Here is a 21,017-nt window from a genome sequence, read left to right as displayed (position 1 = left end):
TGAGCGTGAGCCCTGCCCCGCGACGCCCCGACTGCCCCACCTGGCCGTCCGCAGGCGCCTCACCGCCCCCCACCCCTGGGCTGGCTGGCTGAGGGCTCAGTATTCATTCGGAAGGTGGGACAGGCCTCTGAGGTGGGGCTGGAGGCTCTAAGAGCGACCATCACTGGAACCACCACAGACGTGCCAACTTAAAACTGTCCAGGGTGGTCTGGGCACCAGCGCTGCTGAAGCTCCCTGGGGTCCCCACGTACAGCCAGCGCCCTGCACCCGCTGGCAGGCTTGGTAAAGCACCAGCTCAACCCCTCTGAGTAGGAGCACACTTTGCAGACGAGGGGCCCGGCCTGCTTCTCATCGTGGGCTCGGAGGGCCGCGGCCGGCTCTTAGCGGCAGGTGGCATCTTACCACGGCCACAGCCTCCGACGTGAGCATCTGCTCAGGGGACAGCGTGGTGAAGTAGGCCAGGTTCGTCAGCACGTACACCAGGGTGACGATGGGGAGGGAGATGATGATGGCCAGGGGCAGGTTTCTGCAAGGACCGGGCGGGCACATCACCAAAATGAAGCCCACGACGGGGCCGGGCCCGTCCCTCGCTGCAGGGGAAGCGGCACGTGACCAGCAAGTGGCTGGAAGGTGGCGCTTGGGGCAGGGCAGCTGTGCAAACCTGGGCCAGCGACTCAACCCTGCCGGCCTCCACGCCCCCATCTGTGAAATGGGCTTCCTGCCCATTCTGAGGACAAACCTTCTTCTAGATCACACGGCCCCCATGATCCTGACCCCAGGGGCCCTCCCGGAAGGCCATGCACTGCTTTTGTCGGGGGCTGGGCTGAGCCCAAGGATGGGCTCTTGGACAGAACCAGGCTTCTTCCTTCTCTCAGATGAAAATGATAAAAACACGCGTCTGTTCGCATACATACCTGTAGGGATTAATCATCTCCTCTGTGACAAAATTCAAGTAATTCCTAGAATTTAGAGAGCAGACTTTTATTATACGTTCCTCCCTCAGCCATCGGGAAGAAAGAATGCAGGTTCCACGGGGAGTCCGACCTGGCTGCCCTGGGCCGGTGGAGAGGGGACGCCCACACCCCCAGGGACGCTCCCTCCCTCCTGGTGAGCAGCTGGGGCCATGCGGGCGCCTCCTGAGATGGCGATGGTCCTGCCCCTCCCCAGCGCCATCCCCCCTGGGAAGCAGCACCGTCCCTGAGGTGTCAGCAGAGGTTTATCTCGGGGCCCCGTTCTCGGGGGCAGGACACGAGCCGAGAACAGCACTGCTATGAGGGCCCCTCTGTGCTTCCTCGGGAAGCATGGGGTTTCCTGCCCCTGCCCCGTAGAACTGCCCGTGGATGGCCGAGAGGTGTGGATTTCTGGACACTCTGGGGTCTGGCACGTGTGCCCCAGGGCCTGGATGTTCCAGAACCTACCATCCCCCGTAGGCAAAGAGGCCGCTGTACAGCGCCAGCACGATGTTCCCCACGTCCACTTTGGTGCCTTCAAACGAGGACTTGGGGTCCAGATTGGACATGTTACCTGGCAGGGGCCAAACAGACAGATAGGGATTCTGGGTTAGAAATCGTGGCACCGAGGCCAAGCCACAAGTTCCGAAATGTTCCTGGATCAAAATACAGTAATAGACAAAAATGCAACAGATTAAATGCACCTGTGAGCCCCCAGACTCCCAGGGGCCGGGGCAGGCGGGCAGGGTGAGCGCGGTTCTGCTAGGTCTGAGGCCCCTGTCCCCGCCCACTCGAGATGGGGAGGGCAGCTCTGCAGACCCCCGGCCGGGCGGACACCCAGCGCCCATCTGTGCCTGTGGGACAGGATGCCTGGGACGGGCGGGCACCGGGGTGGGTCTGCCTTGCCTGGGCTGCAGGGCGCTGGGCGCCTCAGAGGACGCTCCCTGCAGATCTCAAGATGCGGCCCAGTCAGGGCACCTGGGCTGCGTCTCCACTCTCCCCCTCAGTGTTGGGAGCCCAGAGCTGCTAAGCGTAAGCCAGGCTTCTCGTCTGGGCACACGAGCTCCCGAAGACGACCTGGACCCGCCCTGGGACGTGGCTGTACCCGAGGGGCTGCAGCTGGTGAGGGACGGTGGGCTCAGCTCTGTTCCCTAACCCAGATGGACGTACTGGGCTCTTGGACACAGGGGGTCGGCTTCTCTGCTGACCTTTTCCACCCTGAATGGCCCCAGGCGTCCTGGGCCTTTGGCCGTATCGCTCCAACCTCTGCCCCTGCCTTCACCGGCACCTCTGCTGTGGCTCCTCTGGTGACCCGAAAGGACACCTGTCATTGGACTTAGGGCCCCCCTAACCCAGGACGATCTCAGCTCCATCCTTTCCTTAATTACACCTATAGAGACCCTTTTCCTGAATAAGGCCACATCCACCGATTCCGTTGGACATGTTTTGGGGGCCACCACTCAACCCAGTATGGTAGACGTTAAACGTGGGGGCCTTAGAAGGGTCCCTGGCTACTAGAACAGTGTCTGGCCCTTTCTGAGGCTGTTACACCATCTGTGAAATGGCCCCATAACACCCAGGCCCAGAAAGACTCGCTCCATAAGGAGGGACCAGCCTGCCAGCCAGGTGCCGACAGACACGGGCAGGGGCTCGGCCAGACTCCACGGGGTTTTCGTTCCTGGCTCCCCGGCTCTGGGTGCGGCCGTGACACAGGCCCCATGGCTCTGGATATGAGGGTCTGTGCCCCGTGCTGCTGAGAAGCACATGGTCCAGGACCCGAGGGACCAGGCTGAGACGTGACCCTGGGGCTGCTACATGGGTCACTGCCGCCCGTGGCTGGAGGATCTGCAGGTCCCTCGGGGGACGGGGGGATGGGGGGATGGAGGACGCCATGCCTTCCACAAGGGCGATGGCCTTGGTCACCCCAGGAACACAACACGGTGACGGTATGAGGAGGTGGAAAAGCGGACCCGTGGCAGGGAGGCTCCCATAAAACGCCGTCATTCTACCCAGTCAAAGCCTGCACTTCAAGGCAGCACCGATTTCCTCTGGCAAACGCCGCGGGGGGAGGGGAGGGACCCCAAGTTCCTTTCTGGGTCCAGATGCCCTGGATGCCTGGACTCTGCCCTGCAGGTGTGCTCAGGCGTGAGCTGGGAGAAGGACTCAGGACGCAGGAGGTCCCTTCCGCTCCCCAGATGAGGCTGCGGTCTCGTGACGAGGAAAGGCTCCAGGGAGCCTGGCAGCTCACCCAGCTCGCCACCCACACGTGACCTGTGTTGCAGGCCCGGGTCCTGAGACCGCCTGGTCACAGGGGGGTCAGCAGGCTGGTGGGCAGGGGCAGTGCACAGAGCCGGCTCAGGACAGGGCACCCCAGCACAGCACCCAGGGCCTGGCTGCTCCCCATGGAATGTTCTGGAATGTGCCTTCCTTTCCATCTGTGAGGAGGGGGAGGGGCATCTGTCCCACAAGTTGGGGAAGCTGAGGCTCAGGCCACCTGCCCACGGACCTGGGTCTGGCATCCTGAGCAGGCAGCCGCTCCCAGACGCTGCAGCTGCTCCCGCGACCTCAGGTCTCCAGAAGACCCTGCACCCCTACAGGGTGCTGCTTGCCGCTCAGGGTCTCGCAACTACTTCTGGAACATTGAAGGCCTTTCATAGCAAGGGCTCCTTACAAGTAAGGCACTTGAGATTTTCTCCTCAATCTGCACCATTTCCCCATCAGGACATACTTCAATCTCCTGCTTGTGCTTCAAGGGGAACTGCTTTTCGCACATGCTGGAAGATAGATCTTGGTGCAGCCATTAAGACTGGCTCCCAGGACTTCCCTGGTGGTGCAGTGGTTAAGAATCCGCCTGCCAGTGCAGGGGACACGGGTTCGAGCCCTGGTTCGGGAAGATCCCAGAAGCCGCGGAGCAACTAAGCCCGTGCGCCACAACTACTGAAGCCTGCACGCCTAGAGCCCATGCTCCACAACAAGAGAAGCCACCGCGATGAGAAACCTGTGCACCTCAACAAAGAGTAGCCCCCCGCTTGCCACAGCTAAAAGAAAGCCCGCGTGCAACAACTAGGACCCAATGCAGCCAAAGATGAATAAATAAATAAATTTATAAAAAAAACCTGCTCCCACCTCGAGCACGATCCTGAATTAGTGACACTGTGCACACGTGTGTGCATGTGCGTGCACCACGGATACACGCACGTGCACGTGTGGGCTAGAGACACGGCTATGCAGGAGGACGGCCTGTGCCCTTGCTGAGAATAAATTCAAGGCTTGAAATACAGGCTGGGGTTACAGAACCACCGTTTTCAGCCCCGAGGCCTGGGAAGCCTCTGTTTTCATCAAGGGGCGCTGTGCTAACGGCTTGGAGTCCTGACGTAAACGCGTTATCGCCCTGAGACGGTGGATGGAATTCCTGCTGCAGAACGGTTATTTCCTGGATTTAGAGCGACTTTGCAGCCTCTGGAACCCCAAGAAAATACTAGCTGCTCTGGCCCAAACGCAGACTGAAGACTCTCACAGGCTCCACTGGGGGCCTCGGTAGGACAGGTGTGGCCGGGCCGTCCTGCTGGGAGCTCTCTTGGTTATCCGGGGCCTCATTCCCTGTCTACAAAGCACCCGAATGCCCTGGAGGAAAGTGGGCATCCAGGTGCACAGAGGCCAGCACACCCCCTGCTTCTCTCCTGGCACGGTGGTGCAGGGGGCAGGGGGTTGAGGGGGAGCTCCGCCAGGAATGTGGCTGCTTTGGGCTCCCATCTGCCACTGCAAGTCCCTCTGTGCTGCCCCCTCCCTGTCACCTCCCTCCTGCCGACAGCCAGCGCCCGATTGGGTGCACACGTGGGCCCCCTCGGCAGAACTCCTGGGTCTGTCCAGCCTCCGTCTGAGCTGGAGGGCCGCCTGGATCAGACCCGCAGCCGGGCTGGGCACCCGACCAAACACTGGCCGAGCTCTGCCCTCCTCTCCACGGGCGCCTTGGAATGGGCGCCGGGCCTGCTGGCTCTGCAAGGCACTTGGCCCCGGGACCCCCAGGACAGGCACGGCTCGGGGGCGCCCGCCCAGGGACAGTGGCTCCGCCTGCCCGTGCCGCCCGGGCATCCTGTTGGGGCTGGAGCCCTCACAGCAGGGGGGCTTGCAGAGGTCTGGAGAGCTGGGGGGCGTGCGCGGCACCTGCCTGATAGTCTCCAGAGCAGTAGAAGAAGCAAGGGAGGCAGCCACACCCCACGGAATGATGTGTGTCCGCAGCCACTCGGTGCCTGGCGGCCACCGCAGGGGACACACAAGAAAACCCCCTGGGAGGGCAGATCAGGGCAGCTCCCAGACCCCGCACGGCGGTCTCAGCCACCCACCGGCCCCAGCAACCAGGGGACACGGTGATGGGAGACACTTGGGATTGTCACGGCTGGGGGCGTCATCCAGTGGGTGGAGTCTGGGTGATGCGAATACCCGGCAGACGACACGGCCAACACAGCAGACAGTGCCGGGCGGGATCCCGCTATAGACGGTGCTGGCAGGTGCACGGCTCATGTGCTCGGCCGTCCCCCGCCCCGGACCCCAAACCGGGATGCCATCCTTGTTAAAAACACAGAGGTCCACATGCCAGCCAGACACGGGATGGATGACCTCGTTAACATCCTACCCCCGCCCATGACCGCCGAGCTCCCCACTCCAGCTCCGTCCTCATGGGGCCCACAGAAGGCAGGCAGGCAGAAAAGTCATCACGATGGACAGATGGGGGAGCGCAGGCCCTCCCGCAGGGGCTGGGGGTGTGGGTCCCCTGGGCCACCCCGTCTCTGGGGCTTCCCGGCAGGCCTCAAAGCCGCCTCTAACTTGCTCACCCAGAAGGTGATGCCACCTGGGGTGGGTCCCGCCCCCAGGCTCACCCGCGGTGCGGGCAGGCCCTGAGGCCGCTTCATAGGGTCTGCCCATCTCGGAGGGCCGCGGGAAGGTGGAAGCTAGCGCAGAGCCGCATCCTGGCTTCCCTGGCAGCCTCGGGAACCAGGGTGGCTGGGGTGCGGGTGTTCACAAGGCCCCGGGAGCCAATTTCAGGGAAAGCAGCCCAGCCCCCTGCGTCATGCAGGCAGAGCCATGGCAACCCTCGACCCGGGGGCGCAGGGCACCCCACTCTCAGGAGCTGTGCGCGTGGGGACGGGACCAGGAGCCCCGGGGGGTGTGCCAGCCCCTCTGAATCAGAGGACAAGGGCTCCTCATGGCATCTGCGTCCCCCCAAGGTCCTGCCGGGCTTACGTCACACTCACCAAGGCTTGGCCTGGGCCCGGGCATGGGAACCCACAGTCTCTCAATGCCCAGCCTGGAGATGGCAGCTGGGGGCAAGCTGGAAAAATGCCAGAGCCTCAGGGTGACCAGGTCGCGCCCTGCCCGGTGCTCTCCCTCCTGTCTCTGCCCACGGGCACTCCTCCTAGGACGCTGACGCTGACTGTGAGAACGTCATTCCCCGAACCAGGGTGGGCGGGTGTCCACTGTGCAGGAACCTTCCACCTGGTCCCCCCTGAACCCTCTGGGGTTCCACATAATGGTTGTGTATGTGGTGGAGCGCACTGCACAGGGTACCCCCAAAGTTCATGTCCCCCTGGAACCTCAGAAGGTGACCTGCTCGAAAAGGATCTTTGCAGATGTAATCAACGCAAGGATCTCAAGGTTGAGACCGCGGACGAGGGTGGGCCCTAATTCCCCGAGAGCGTCCTTATAAGACACAGAAACACGGGGGCCACGTGAGGACAGAGGCAGAGTGATGCAGCCACGAGCCCGGGAACCACTGGAGCTGGAAGAGGCAAGGACGCTCCTCCCTCCAGGTTCCAGAGGGAGCGCGGCCTGGTTTTGGACTGCCAGCCCCAAGACTGTGAGGGGGTAACTGCTGTCGTTTTAAGGCCCTGGTCTGTGTCCTGTGCTGCGGCTGCCCCACAACACTCCCTGTTTCCACTGTGCCTTCACAGGCATGGTCAGGACATGCCACAGCCGTGGCCTTGGATCCCGCCTCACCATCACGGGCCAAGCGAGCAGGTGCTTGGCCGTGGGACTGAGCCCCATCTGAGAGTCAGCTCTGTAGGACCCCTGCCCTTAGCGGGTCTCCTGCTCCACCCAGAGACCAGGCACCCTTGGGAGGCTGCATCCCACAGCTGGCTTGCTGCGGGTCCCTCTTTCCCATCTCCACACCCCGGGCTGAGCGCACAGTGTCTGGTGCCTATTCTCCGCTCTGCCTCGGGGGTGGTGGTGATGGTGCCCATTCACCGTGACCAGCGTCTGTCTCCGGTGTCGTCCGTCTTTTAAACTCCTGGAGGAGCTGCCCCGGGGCCTCAAGATCAGCTTCAAGCCTCAAAGGACCCTCTCTGCACTGCACAGGCTGCAGAGACCCCTGGGCACAAAGTGTGCCCAGCACAGGGCTGTGTGGCTGCCGCCCCCGTCCTGCTGCGGCCCCGTCCGAGCAGCTGACCACCCAGGGCACGGGTGAGCAAGGTCAGCAGGGAGAGAGCCAACTTCCAGGCCTTTGGTCTCATCCCCGAGGGCAGCACAAGCAAAGCATGTGACTTCCCACCTGTGATGACTCTGGACTCGGAATCTGCACAGAGCCACGCAGGCCGACGGAAAGGTCTCCACTAAAAACAATCAGAGCACCCGGAGGGCTTCCCTGGCAGCGCAGCGGGTGACAGTCCGCCTGCCGATGCAGGGGACGTGGGTTCCCCGGTCCGGGAAGATCCCACATGCCGCGGAGCGGCTGGGCCCGTGAGCCATGGCCGCTGAGCCTGTGCGTCCAAAGCCTGTGCTCCGCAACGGGAGAGGCCGCAACAGTGAGAGGCCCGTGTACCGCGAAAAAAAAAAAAAAAAAAAGAGCACCCAGAGGAAAGAGACACCCGCATCCAAGCCCTCCCGCGGTGGCCGAGGGGTGCCCATGTCTGCCGCGCGACCTGCTGCTCTGGGCACTGGGTGAGGAGCAGACTGGCCCGCCCTCCCTTGGCCCCGCCCCTGTCTCCTGGGGCACAGGTGACCGTGGGGAGAACTGAACCCCAGCCAAGGCCTGGGGCCGCTGTGGCCACTTCACACATGAGGACACCAAGGCTCTAGCAAGCGAAGGGCCCTGCTGAGACCCAGACCCTCCCAGGACGAGGGTCTCCTCCCTGCCCCCCAGTGCTCTGGCCACCTGGCTGGGCTGCCCAGGGCCTTCCCCACCAGCTCCGGACACCACACCCTGGGACAGGACGCAGGGCGGACCGTCCCTCGAGGGAGCTCTCGTCCCCGCACACAGTGCCCATCGTCACAGGCCTTGTGGGGTCATTACTGGACCTCGACCCTGCTACAAGCCGGGCAGGGTTGCGCCACCACTGCTCTGTGCCCTGGGGGCCCACTAACCTAAGAACTAAAACACACACTGTCAAGTGACTCCCAGCCTCGTCCCAGCCCTGGGGGCACGCTGGCCTTCACAGCTCCACCGGGGCCTCCCCACTGCCAGGATCCCCTTCGGCCCAGGTGGACTCCTGCCACGCCTGCCCTAGGTCACTCCATGGCAGTGCCCAGACACACATGATCAGCACAGGGGCCAGGAGCCTCCACGCCCAGGTCTCCCGGACACGGGGGCCTACGTCTCAGCGCCAGGTGACCTCACAGGAACTGCCATGGAGGCCAGGGCCCGGGGCCGGGCCTGTCGGTTCCCCCTCCCGTGAGCTCCCCCAGGGGGCACCCTTAACCTGCAGGGTGACACCAGCTGCTCCAGGAGACGCCGGGGGCCCGCCCACCGGAGGACACAGCCGAGCAAAACCACAACGGTCCCATTGTGTGTCCTCCAGGAGGGGCCGGGGCTCAAGGGACGAGCCTTCCCCACTCCCACCCTCCAGTCTCGGAATGGCCTGGCCTCGGGCCGTGGGCCTGCTGGGTGTTGTAGGTAAAGGGCCGACAGAGAGAAGTCAAAGCGGGCACGAAGTGCCCCTCTGCCCACCGCTGTCACTCAGCCCTGGTCCTCGGGGCACCCCCCCCACAACACGCGCCGGGCCTGCTTCTCTCTGTGGCCGCCCCTGGCCAAGCCTCCGCCACCCACACTTCATTGCCACTGGGCTCTGAAACGCCGGCCTGATTTCAGTGCCCCCTGCTGAGAAGGCTAAGGGGGGAGGGATCCAGAGCCCTCACGTGGTGCCAGGCCCCGCATGCGTGCCTCCCCCCGCCTCCGGGCCACCTGAGCCCCTCCCGGGCCCTGCAGAGCCAGCCCCGGTCACACCAACTCTGAGCCTTCATCCAGCCGTCCCTCTGGCCCTCAGAAGGGCCTTCCTGATCGGGGCCGAGCCCTGCCTGCCCGTCTGCGAGTCTCCTGTGCACATGTCTGATGTCCGCACACCAGACACAGCGTGAGCCCTGGACGGCAGGGCCGAGTCCTCAACTGGGTCTCAGCACAGAGCCACACCCGGGGCCTCAGAAAGTTCTGGTGAAGGAGGACAGGAAGGCGGGCAGGACTGCCCACGAGTCTCACTGGCAACGAGGACGAGGCCTGGAACAGAGGCCTGGAACCTGGACCTGCCGGGCTCCACGCCCCAGCCCCTTCTGCAGCCCCCAGGCCCCTCTGGGCACCAGGCAGGCCAGGCGGGGCCAGGCACTGGTAAAGGGCAGAGACGGCGCGTGGGCGGGTCTGCGAGATGGGGGTCATGTCCTCCAGATGCACCCCGGCTCGCGGCCAATCTGGGCACCATCACGCTGAGCCCCTGCCCGAGGGGTCCTGGCCCTTCCGCCAACATTCAGCATGGGATCCTTGGGGCAGCCGCCCAAGGGGTAAGTCAGGCGACTCTCGTGGGGAAAGGGTTGTTTTCACAAAGTGTCCTCTGCAAGGGAGGGCATCCATCTGGGAGGGAAACCAGCGGACAGGAATTTTGCAGACACTGCACTGCCTCCCAGGTTCAGAAAGGAATGGCTTCGGGGGGGGGGACGTTTTCGATGGCAGTAGGATTATAAACACGTTATGTATTCAAGCTGAACAAAGGCGCTTTGCTCTCCCTGCTGAAATTTGTTTTTACAAAACTCCGGTCCCCCTACATTCTTCATCAGCCTGTATCTAATCACACCAGCCAAGCAAAACCTGCACCAGCAAGTCCTCTTCAAATGACACTGACGTGCTCCCCAGCTAGACCGTCTGGTGGGCGCAGGATGGATTTTTCCTCCTACCCACTGGTTTCCACCCATAAGCTCTCAGTGGCAGGGAGTCCCTCAGCTCCCTTCGTGCTCCCGTCAGCACTCCTGGTACCTGGAACCCAGCCCGGCCGGGGTCCTCCAGACAAAGTCTTGTCTTCAGGAAGATGCTGGAACCTGAGCTCCCAGGAAGCCAGGGGACACAGAGGCTGGTCTCCCCGCTCCCCGACACACGGGGCCACGGGGGTGGGGGTGGCGCTGCTCTGTGTCGTCACGGTGACCTCAGCCCCTATGAGACCACGGATCTGTGGCAGCCACGCACAAAGCTAGCGTGGGCCTGCCATCCAGCCATCCTGGAGAAGCCAGTACCTCCGTTCACCAAGAGACACCCTCGAGAATGTTCCCGACAGCATCCCTCTCAGTAGCCAGAAACGGGGAGACTCCACCTGCCCACAGCATAAACTTTGCGGCACATTCACGAGAACGCGGCCCAGCGGGAAGGCACACTGCCACTAAACGCCACTGCATCGGCGCCCATCATGGAGGGGTCGGCATGGCGGGCAGCCATCCACAGGGCACGGGGGCCCTGCTGGGGGCTGGGGGCACGTTCCCGTGTGGAAGATCCAGCGGCACCGGCAACAGCACCTCTCGGCCGTGCTGCTAATGCAGGAGACGTGTCGCCAAGCTCTCCCCACGAACCACCGCCCACCCGGGTCACCACCAGGCCCACCCTGTGTGGGCAGGACAGTGGCCTCTGCGTGGCGGACCTGTTTCTCCTGCTGCTCTGGGATGGACGACCCGCCAGGTGATGTGCAGCCCACCTAACTCAGTGTCAGTGCTTCTCCCGGGACCGCGTGATGCGCCGACTCCAGTGACACCCGTTAGCTAAGGCGGTGGATTTGGGGCGGGGAGCTCAGAGACGGGGACCCCTCCCCCTCCCCCCACACGCCCCCAGGCTCAGCAGGGCCTCCCGGGACGGCTGGGAGAGCCCAGGGGCTGCACTCACCCTTCCCGATCTGGATGAAGCCGAGTAGGATGATCAAGGCCAGCGCCAGGAGTTTGGCCGCGGCGAAGGCGTCCTGGACGCGGGTGGCGGCCTTCACGCTGTAACAGTTGACGGCCGTGAGCAGTACTGTGGAGACAGGGGCAGCGAGTGAGTCCCGCGGAAACGCGGGCAGAGGGGCCGGCGGGGAGAACCCCAGCCCTGAGGTCACAGGCTGAGAGACAGCCGTGAGCCCAGGTGCCCCCCAGGCTGCCAAAAAGGCCTTTTTGTCCTAATGAATGAATTTCAACACGTCACCGCCACCTGAGTCCCTCCTGCAGGAGCCCTCGAGGAGAGCGCTGTGCTCAGAGCAGGCTGAACGCCCACACTGCCATCTTGGGGTGGGGGGGTGCTCAGTCACCTTTCTGCTCCCACCTGACACTTCAGCACAAGTGTCAGGCTCTCCCACAGGCACCCAAACTTCTCAAGGTGGGAACCCTCTCTTCAGAGGGTCCTCGTAGGATCCCACAGGGGCACAAGGGGTGCGGCATCAGCCTGACAAGCCCGGGTGGGGGGGTCCACGGGGGCTGAAGGAGATGCACAGCCCAGGCTCCCAGTGGTGAGAATAGCAAACGAGCACGAACTCTGCGGCTGGTGTCACAGCAGATACTAAAGACCCAAACTCCATGCCAGTCACCACCACGGGAAGGGAGAGGAGAGATGGGGGGGCGGGCAGCTAAGCCAGGCTCCCCAAATGCGCCGACACACGCAGGCCCCGCCTGGGACCCCAGGGAGACCCTCCAAGTCCTGAGCAGAGGTGGAGGCAGCGCTCAGTGTTCAGGGACCTCGCCAGCAGCCCCTCTGCAAACTCACCACAGAACAAAATGAGATTAAAACAAAGGCAACAAACCAACACTCAACACCCGGGCCTTCCTACTCGGTGGTTCCTACCTCTCGGCCGAGTCGCACGTGGAAACACGCACGCCGTGAGGCCAGCGCTCCAGTGCCCACGCCACTGCTGACGCCAGCTACCCAGGGAGATGGCCGGGGCGCAAATGGGGCCTTTTATTCTCGGCAGGCTGGCGGTCGAACATTAACCAGCACAGCCTGGACCCAAGGGAAGGGCGTCTGTCCACCATGCCCCGCACACACCGGCTTTTCCCAAGGGCTGCGGTGGGTGAGAAAGTGTGGACCGGGCTTCTGCTCCAGACAGAACCAACCCCGGGCTGGCAGATGCCACGTGGCTTCTTCCCCCAGCTAAATCAATTACGTGTACTTTTACAACGTGAGGGAAAGGCCACAACGAAATAAATCCACGCTGTTTAACTAGATGAGACCTGACAGTTCAGGTGTGAGGAAAACAGGACATGGCCCCCTGAGCTCTGGTTAGGACTGGGGGCCCACACTGCACCCCGCCCACGCTTAGCTCTTCCAGAAATTAACTGATACCCAAATACCGCCCCCGCCCCATCACTTTCTCTCTGCTGCCCTAAGCCTGGCCGACGCAGCGGCTGACCACGACTGTTCGCTACGCCCTGAGGAAGCTCAGGCTGAAAACTTTCAAAACCAGTTGCTTCTGGCTGCTACCCCTAAACTGAAACCCTCAGATGTTCCCAGACCAGATACGAAGGCAAAGAGCCACCTGGAGGGGCCCGCACTCGTGGGGACCCGGGCCGAGGCTGCACCTGTCAGAGGCTCGCGGCAACATGAGCTGCCTCAGGGTAGTGGCGCTTACACGAGGCTGTGAGAACGGGGGCACAGGGTATCCCTGGCACAGCACTGAAGCCACCTCCGGCAGCAGGAGCTGAGCCCAGGCTCAGATGAGGGGCCGACGTGTGCAAGGGACAAACAGGACCAGTGGCCTCCGCCGTGTGGCTCTGGGGTGGACACACTCTCAGTTCGGGCCCTCGGGACCAATGCAGAGACAGCTGTCCCGTATTAAGTACATCAGCACTGCCATTCCCAGCACAGAAGAGGAAACAGAGGCTCAGAGAGGACCCCTGTACACGGTGCTAGGGGCAGACCCAGATCTCTGAGGCCCGTCTGATCTCCCACTGCCAGGTCGGGGGCAGGGGCGGGGGAGGAGGTTGAACAGCAGAATTACCTTCTCCTGGGCATCCAGGCTGGTGCGACCTGCCACGTGGCTGGGACCCAGGGTGAGGGGGCCTTGGAGGGCAGCCCAGGTTCCTTCCCATCACTGGCCCCAGGGAGCCTGGGCACAGTAAGGCGGGGAGGGGGCTTTTCCAGGACAGTCGCACATTATGGGGAATGTGACAGCCCTGAGGCCTTCCCTTCCGGATGCGCCAACAGGCTGACAGATTGCATCACACTCCTCCATTCATGCCAGGCAGGAAGTGGGGAGAGCCGTGGCCAAGCCACACACGGGGAGGTGGCTCTTCCCGCCGCCAGCCCTGCCCAGCTGCCCTCACTGTTACCGCTGCACCACTCACCTGGTTTGACTCACCCCATTTGGGGTGTGCACCCCAAGGGGAGCAGGGGCACCTCTCCCCACCTCACAGACAAGGACCTGGAGGATCCAGGAAGGGGGTGTGGCTGGCCCAGAGCCCCAGCCCCAGGGCCATCCCCCTGCAGTGGTCACTGGGGGCGGGACGGACCGAGGCCCAGGGCCCCTCCTCTACCGACCCAAGGCCCTCCCCTTCAGGAACACAGGGTGCCACCCTGCCTGTGCAGAGCGGAGCCCACCCGGCAGGTGTCCGAGCCCCTGTGGACAGAAGGTATTGTTCCTTGAGCTCAGCTCCGTGTCAGAGAGTAGACAGGCAAGGCCGGGCTGGCCGTCTGCAGTAGGGAGGGGAATGGGCTGGATCCCAGAACAAAGTGGACTTTGTAATATTCATTTCCTTTATAGAAAGAAGAACTGAGACATATGATGAAACTTTAATGTCCACTGACTTCAGCTGATGAGTAAACAAACGCTTTATTATCCTCCCCAGTGTCCTTTCTAAAAAACTCTGAAATGAAACAGAATCGGAAGTAAATCAAGGGATTCACTAGGGCCCGTGTCTCTCAGCCTTAAGGAAAGCAGTGCTGGGAGGCTCTGGGAGGCTGGATTTGCCTCTCGGCTACACTGGTTTTAGGCCCCGTCACCTGGACAAGGTGCCTGACTCTTCAGAGCCTCAGCTTCCACACCCGCAGGACGGAGGGGTGTGACAGGGACACGAGAGGCTCCGGGTGTCACACAGGGTCTGCTGCTGCCACTACCGCTACTCCCGGCAGTACCCCCATCTGCGCTGCGTGGCAGGGGGAGGACAGTCTCCCCCAGCGCACCCGCAGGCGGGCTGCTGGGTGAGGCCAGCACACTGGCGGGAGGGCACCCCGGCTGGCAGCCGGCCCCCTCGGGGTTCCCCGTGCCAGCACCCCCAGATAAGCACCCCTCAACAGCTGGGGCCGGGGAGATAGAGCCCAGCGGCCTCCGGAGAGGAGCGGCAGTGGGCTGCATGCAGAAGGCGGGAGCAGGCGGGGCCTGGCGGCTGGTGCCACAGGCCAAGCGAGAAGCCCGCCCCTCAGGGCTGTGCCTGTCCTGCCCTCATCCCGCCGTGACACAGTCACCTAGCTGGCCTGCAGGGGCACCCCAGCTCAACCTCGCAAATGAGCCGGGGGCCCCGGGGCTGTGCTGGACGGCCCGCCACCCTCTGCAAAGTCACCGTTCCTCTGCCAACGGACCCACGAACTCGCACTCACACGCTGGTCCACCGCCCCCCACCCCAGGGGCTCCACCCGTACCCCATCCTCGTGCCCGAGACAGCAGGAAGTGCTGCCCAGTGGGGGAGGGAGAACCCCTTGGCTGGCCTCCTGGGCTGCTCTCACCCCATGGCCCTGGGGACAGCTGGTCACACTTAGAGCCGGGCCATGAGCGCCAACTCCAGTTGCGGCCTGGCGGACCAGGTGGCTTGAGTTCAGAGTCCTGTCTGCAGACCGCAAGGGCCACACGTGCCCAGGGGGCCACCCGGGCCGAGGACAGGGGCTGGCCCACGGGCTCGGGGATGCACGGCAGCTCCCCCATCTGTTATTTCTCAGGACCCCCCTTGGGTAGCGCCTCCGGGACCCTCCCAGACCCTGAGCACAGGGTGGCCGGTGGGGAGCTGCCACTGCTCCGCCCACCAGCGTACAAATGGGACGGGTGCCACCAGTCTCTGGGAGGGCGCTTATCTGAGCAGTTCCCAAAGGCTCCTGCCCAGCCTTGCCTGACGTGACCTCTCACCCCGGCCTGACCGGTTATCTCACTCTCCAGGCCCCAGGGTCCACCTCCTGATGATAACTCTTCACACACAGGCTGCTGTCAGCTGTCAGCCACTGAGGGCCAGCCTCCCAGCCCCCTGGTACACGCTGCGCAGCCGACGGGCTGTCTCACTCGCAAGGGAGAGCTTGAAAGGCAAGGGGACCTGTTTTCATTTTAAAACACCAGAACAAAACAAAACAAAATACAAAAAACACACCCAAATCTTAGTTCCCCGAACCCACACCCCCTGCAGTGGAAGCGCGGAGCCTTAACCACTGGACCACCAGGGAAGTCCCTCTGCTCAATATTCTGTAACAACCTAAATGAGAAAAGAATTTGAAAAAGAATAGATATGTGTATATGTATAACTGAGTCAGTTTGCTGTACACCTGAAACTAACACAACATTGTTAATCAACTATACTCGAAAATAAAGTTAAAAATTTTTTAAGTTAAAAAAAAAACAAAAGAAACCACACACCCAAATCCATTTCCCTCTCTGACAGAGGGTGACACCCTGCTGGGATTTATCAGGCCCAGTGACCAGGGCTGCCCCTGGATTTTGTGTATTGCCAGTAACAAAATCTTCAACAAACCCGGCAACGAGGGCCAAGTATGAGCACCTGCTGCGTGCTCTCCATCACTCAGCGTCCCCGGCACTCCTGGGGGTCCCCTCACCCTCACCCCCTCTGCTGACTCGAGGACAAACACACCAGACAACGGCATGACCGAGGCCAAGAGAACCATCTGAAAGCTGAAAGCAGAGCACCTGGGGACTGGCTGGCCCCCCACTCATCAGAAAACCCATCTACTGTCCCCACGTCTCTGACGGGGCCGCAGCCGTGGACCCTCCCTCGTCCCCGGCCCAGCGTCTGTAGGGACCGTCCCCCTCCAGGATGGAAAGGGGAGTGCAGGTATCACTTGGGTTTCATGCAGGGTCCACGGGTCAGAGCCCCAGAGCCCAGAACCTCACTACCAAGTGAGTCCTATGAAGCCGCCAGGGCGTCCTCAAATGAGTCTCTGAAGAAGGTGCTTTCTGTACGTGGCTTCAGGACGCCTAAGAAAAAGGGCCAATGCTTGAGGCAAAGCCAGTCTGAGGCCCAGCGGTAACTGCCACCCCACACAGGTGGGAGGGGCCCAGACGCCAGGCAGAGGAGCCCCGTTTTACCCGCAGCGCTGCCGGCAGGCCCCCGGCGGCCCCCGAGACAGGAGCGGAAGTGGCTGGCAGGCGGGGCCTGCTGCAGGAAGCCGGGCCAGCCCGGTCTCTTGGGGCAGCAGCTGTCACGGGGCCGGAGAGCAGCAGGAGCCGACTACCGTGACTGAGGCCGGACGAGCCCTGGGCCCAGGCAGCCGGCCCACCTGCCGTCCGGAGCTCTACCCGCCAAACAGCTGCACCCGCTGGGCACCTGGACCCGGAGCCCCGGCTGCAGGTGGGCCGAGGCTCCTCGACTGTGGCCAGGGAAAGCCTGGGCTTGCGGGACCCAGGCGGCTGGGAGAGTGACCACCGACAAAGCGTCCAGTCGCTCTGGCGTTCTTGTCCTGCCTTTACTCTACTGTCCCAAACCGCCCAGCACACGGGGACCCGGCGTTCACAGCGGGTGCCTGGTGCATCGGGGCCTCCACTCTGGTCCTGGACACCCAGATATCCGCTGGGCTTGGTGAGAGCCCCCTCCACCCCAGGCCCGGCACCCCCCGATGGCCTGTGCCTCCACAACCCAGCACCTTCCCCTCCTGCCCTAACTCTGCTGCCTCCTAATAACAGATAGGTCTCCCCCCCACCCCGGAGCGTATCAGAATCCCTGAGGACCTCGTAAAACAGGTCCCCGCAACCCAGAGCGTCTGACTGGGCAGGCCCGAGAACCTGCATTTCTGACAGTTCAGGGAGAACCAGTGGGTGACTTCACGACGTGTAATTCACCTTGACTGGCTCTAAGAGAGTGCACGCACAGGACCCAACTGTACCCCAAACACCTGAGAAGGCCGACCTCACTTCCAGGCGCGCTCAAATACAGAGCCCGCTCAGGGTGACGGTCCAGCTCCTGACCCACCCAGGACCCCACCACCGGCCACTCCAGATCGGAGCCTCCAGAGTCTGGAAAACTGAAAGAAAATGAAGGAATTCTCAGGGGCAGGGGCTGCTCAGGTGGGACCAAGGGCTCCAATTCCAGTGTCTGATCTCCGCGGAGAGAGGCAGTGGCCACAGGAGCCAACGGATGCGACACCTCAGTCCAGTTGGGACGATGCCCCTCCAACACCCCCACCCTTGTCAAGCCACTGATCTCCTGCAAAAAGAATTGCTAACAGGCCGAGTCACATTTTCAGATGCGACCAGCCCTGGAACGTGTTTCACGTTTTCCATTTTTAACTGGGGCTGGGTGACGCCTGGCCACAGAGCTCCCCTTGCTTGGTGGTGGGGGGTCTCAGTGCGCATCAGGAACAGGGCTGACACTTCATTTCAAAACACACCAGGACTTCCCTGGAGGCGCAGTGGTTGGGAGTCTGCCTGCCAAGGCAGGGGACACGGGTTTGATCCCTAGTCTGGGAAGATCCCACATGCCGTGGAGCAACTAAGCCCGTGCACCACAACTACTGAGGCTGCGCTCTAGAGCCCACGAGCCACAACTACTGAGCCCACGTGCCGCAACTACTGGGAGCCCACGTGCCACACTTTCTGAAGCCCGCGCGCCTAGAGCCCGTGCTCCACAACAAGAGAAGCCACTGCAATGAGAAGCTCGTGCACCGCAACGAAGAGTAGCCCCTGCGCAGCAACGAAGACCCAAACACAAAAATAAAGCCAAAAACAAAAATAAATAAATTAAAAATAATAATAATAAACAAAACACACCAGAAAAAGGCAGATTCAGTTCACTCTGAGATCTGCTGACACCCGAGCCCTGAAGTTAGCAGAAACCCCTCAAGTCTCACTTTCTTTGGTTCTTCTGAAGCAGAGCCCTGCAGAATACAGAGGTTCCCAAAGGTCCCGCCGCCTCCACCCCCAGCCCCAAGGACAGCCAGGCCCATAGGAGGGAGCCCCCCTCCAAGTTGGCCCTGATTTCTAACATGCTGTGTGACCTTGGGCAGGTTACTCAGCGGGTCTGAGCCTCTGTTTCCTCATCAGCTAAACAGGAATACTGCTGCTGGCCCCACGGGTGCGTTTTAACACGCAGACACGCCGACTGGCACGCCTGCTGAGTGAAGACGTGCTGAGGACGGCGGAGGCTGTGTGTGCAGGGGACTCCGTGGTTAGTCTCCATCGCTGGCTCGCACCTCTGTGGTCTGGAATCCCCCCGCCACCCACCCAAACCTGCTGCAGCACCTGAGGGTGAGAGGACACTGCAGCATCCACCCAGCCCCCTCATTTGCTAGTTGGGGTCAGTGGAGCTCAGAGAGGTTGTCCAATGTGCCGGAAGTCACACAGCAGTCACCAGGGGAGTGGGGTAAGGACGCCCAGGCCTCCTAAGTCCCACTCCCATGTTCTGGCCACTTGACTGGGGTCTTCAACCCCAGCTGCCCGTGACAGGTTCCCCCCCCGGCTCCCCCAGCACACACTGTATGCACTATTACAGACCTGGCTCTGCCTGGGAGGGCCTGGGCGTCAGTCCTCTGACCATGTGGTCCAAGGTGCAGCCAGGGAAGAGACCCACCAACCAGAGCAAGTCCCACAGGGCCCCACCCACCACGAACACACATCTACTGACACCCGTGGAGGGGAGGGGACGGCTGGGTGGGGGGCACAGAAGCAGGCTGTCGCGGTTGGGGGGCGGGGGGGGCCTGGCAGGGCTGACTTCAGAACCCTACGACCCTGGACAACAGCCCGGGCTGAGAGTCCCTCCCCACACAGCGAGAGGGCAATCCCTGGTCACCCGGGATGAGGCCAGACGTGGACCCTCGACGACCCTCTGTGCCTCAGCAGGTGAGCTGGCCCCCCAACCGCCCGACCCAGGAATAAGTGCTCATAACCGAACTCTGGTGACCTTCCCTCCCCACCCAGACCCCCGAACCCGGCCCCTCAGCCCGAGCTGTCAGCCCCTCCTGGAACAGGCCGCCTGGGGGCAGCTTCTCTCCCCACGTCCCTCCCAGCCACACGCACCCCACCCCCGCCTCGTCCTTTCCCTCAGCTCTGAAGGGGTCTGACACCACGGCTGGTAACGCGTGGGGTGTTGCTGCTGTGTGGGGTGCCCAGCCAGGGCCCCTCCACCTGCCGCTGTGCCAGACACACCTGCTGTCGTGCTGCGTTCCTGGACAGTCCCTCCAACACCAGACCCTCGCCGTGATGGCCGGCCAATCACACGCCCTCTGCAGGCACAACGTGATCACCCCACCGTGCTCCAGGCTCTGAAACACAGGACCCGCGAGGCCCAGCACCCAGGCCCCGGGTCACGCAGCCGGAGAGCCGGAGCCAGGGCCCTCGCAGGCCTGCCAGCTGACTCAGGCTGACAGGGTGCCCTAGAAGGGGACCAGCTGAGGACACAGCCCTGCAGCCAGCGTCCATGCCGAGGGCTGAATCTTGTACCGGCCTTGGGCAGCTCACGTGGACAGGGACAAAGCGCTAGGGGGCCACGGGGTTACGGGGGGCCACGGGCCCACGTCTCTGGGCAGGGGCCTCAGTTCCGTACTGGCTACACTCGGGGCGACTCACAGACGATCAGGCTGCCAGCCAGCAGCCAAGGTCAGGGTGACGCAGAGGGCAGATTGGGTTCCCTGCAGCAGGCCGGAGGCTTCCCAGAGCAGGCGCATCCCCCGGGGGGAGGGTGGCACAGCCCGGAGGACGCCCCTGCCTGAAGGCAGGTCTGGACACACAGGCAAGGGGGGAAACCACACCCCTCCCTCCGCCTGCCCAGCCAACCCCCACTCCCAAGCAAGAATGCACATCCTGCCAGGACCGAGGAGAGAGCTGGGTGGGGAACTCCTGCCAGGAGGTACAGGCGACCCCAACCATCGAGCCAAGAAGCTGCTGGACTGGGCAGTGGTCCTGCTGGGGGGAGAGGACAGGACAAGGCCCGTTGGTGGGGACAGGCGTGCTCTGGGCAGCTCCCCCAGCCAGTAATCCAGACAAGGGCCCGGGAAGGTTACCCTGACTGACTGGGGGTGTGGAATCACGTGCCCCCCGGTCCCCGGCACCTGCTGTGAGTCACTGGAGGGGACAGGAACTGGAGGCCAGCGTGGGCATGGGACAGGGCCCGTGGCCACTGGGTAGATGGAACCCATGGGGCACCTGTCAGCCACCCTGCCCTGGAAGCTCGTTTGCAAAGTTCTGAGAGGAAGACGGAGGTTTTTCTAGATGCTTTCCTATAAGGGGTCCGACTCCCCACAGTGCGGGGGCAGTGCTTCCCGGAGAGCCCAGGACACACACACACCTCAGATCCACTAGTGTGTGCCCCTGAAGACCTGGCGCCTGGACATGGCGACCGACACTGTCCCGGACGCCTGATACCCCCAGCACGGACACGGCCGTGTCCCCACGCCGGATGAGAGAGGCGGCTCCGGAGGGGAAGGGCACCACAGCCCCGGCTCCCGCCCACCGCGCCGCAGTCTCCCTGGCTGTAAAGTGGGGGTGATGACACTGATTTCAAAGGCTGGGCCGTTTATGCCGTGACGGGGGCACTGCTCTTGGGGGGCGGGGGGAGGCTCCCAACCCGGACGGGGCCCCGGGGTTCTGGGAAGCTCTCACCGCGAGTCTGGGGTGAACGAGCAGGGTGGACACCTCTGAGCAGGGTCTGCACATTCCATGG

At 62.8% G+C, this 21,017-nt stretch overlaps 1 protein-coding gene across 2 annotated transcripts in view; it reads right to left on the bottom strand.

The window, feature by feature from the left end:
* Window positions 1-21,017, bottom strand: part of SLC7A5 (solute carrier family 7 member 5) — a 32,926-nt gene that overhangs the window by 7,251 nt on the left and 4,658 nt on the right. Inside the window, exons 2-5 of one of the 2 annotated variants that reach the window (XM_004280070.4) lie at window positions 11,074-11,199; window positions 1,419-1,524; window positions 915-959; window positions 403-526 (exon numbers count right to left, since the gene is read on the bottom strand). In XM_004280070.4, coding sequence (XP_004280118.1) covers window positions 403-526; window positions 915-959; window positions 1,419-1,524; window positions 11,074-11,199 — 401 coding nt within the window. The remainder of the gene's footprint in view (window positions 1-402; window positions 527-914; window positions 960-1,418; window positions 1,525-11,073; window positions 11,200-21,017) is intronic. The other variant, XM_033406293.2, reaches the window with a different exon arrangement.

The sequence above is a fragment of the Orcinus orca genome, chromosome 20 (genome assembly GCF_937001465.1).
Source record: "Orcinus orca chromosome 20, mOrcOrc1.1, whole genome shotgun sequence".
Lineage (NCBI taxonomy): Eukaryota > Metazoa > Chordata > Mammalia > Artiodactyla > Delphinidae > Orcinus > Orcinus orca.
This window is presented reverse-complemented; position numbering and strand designations above follow the sequence as displayed.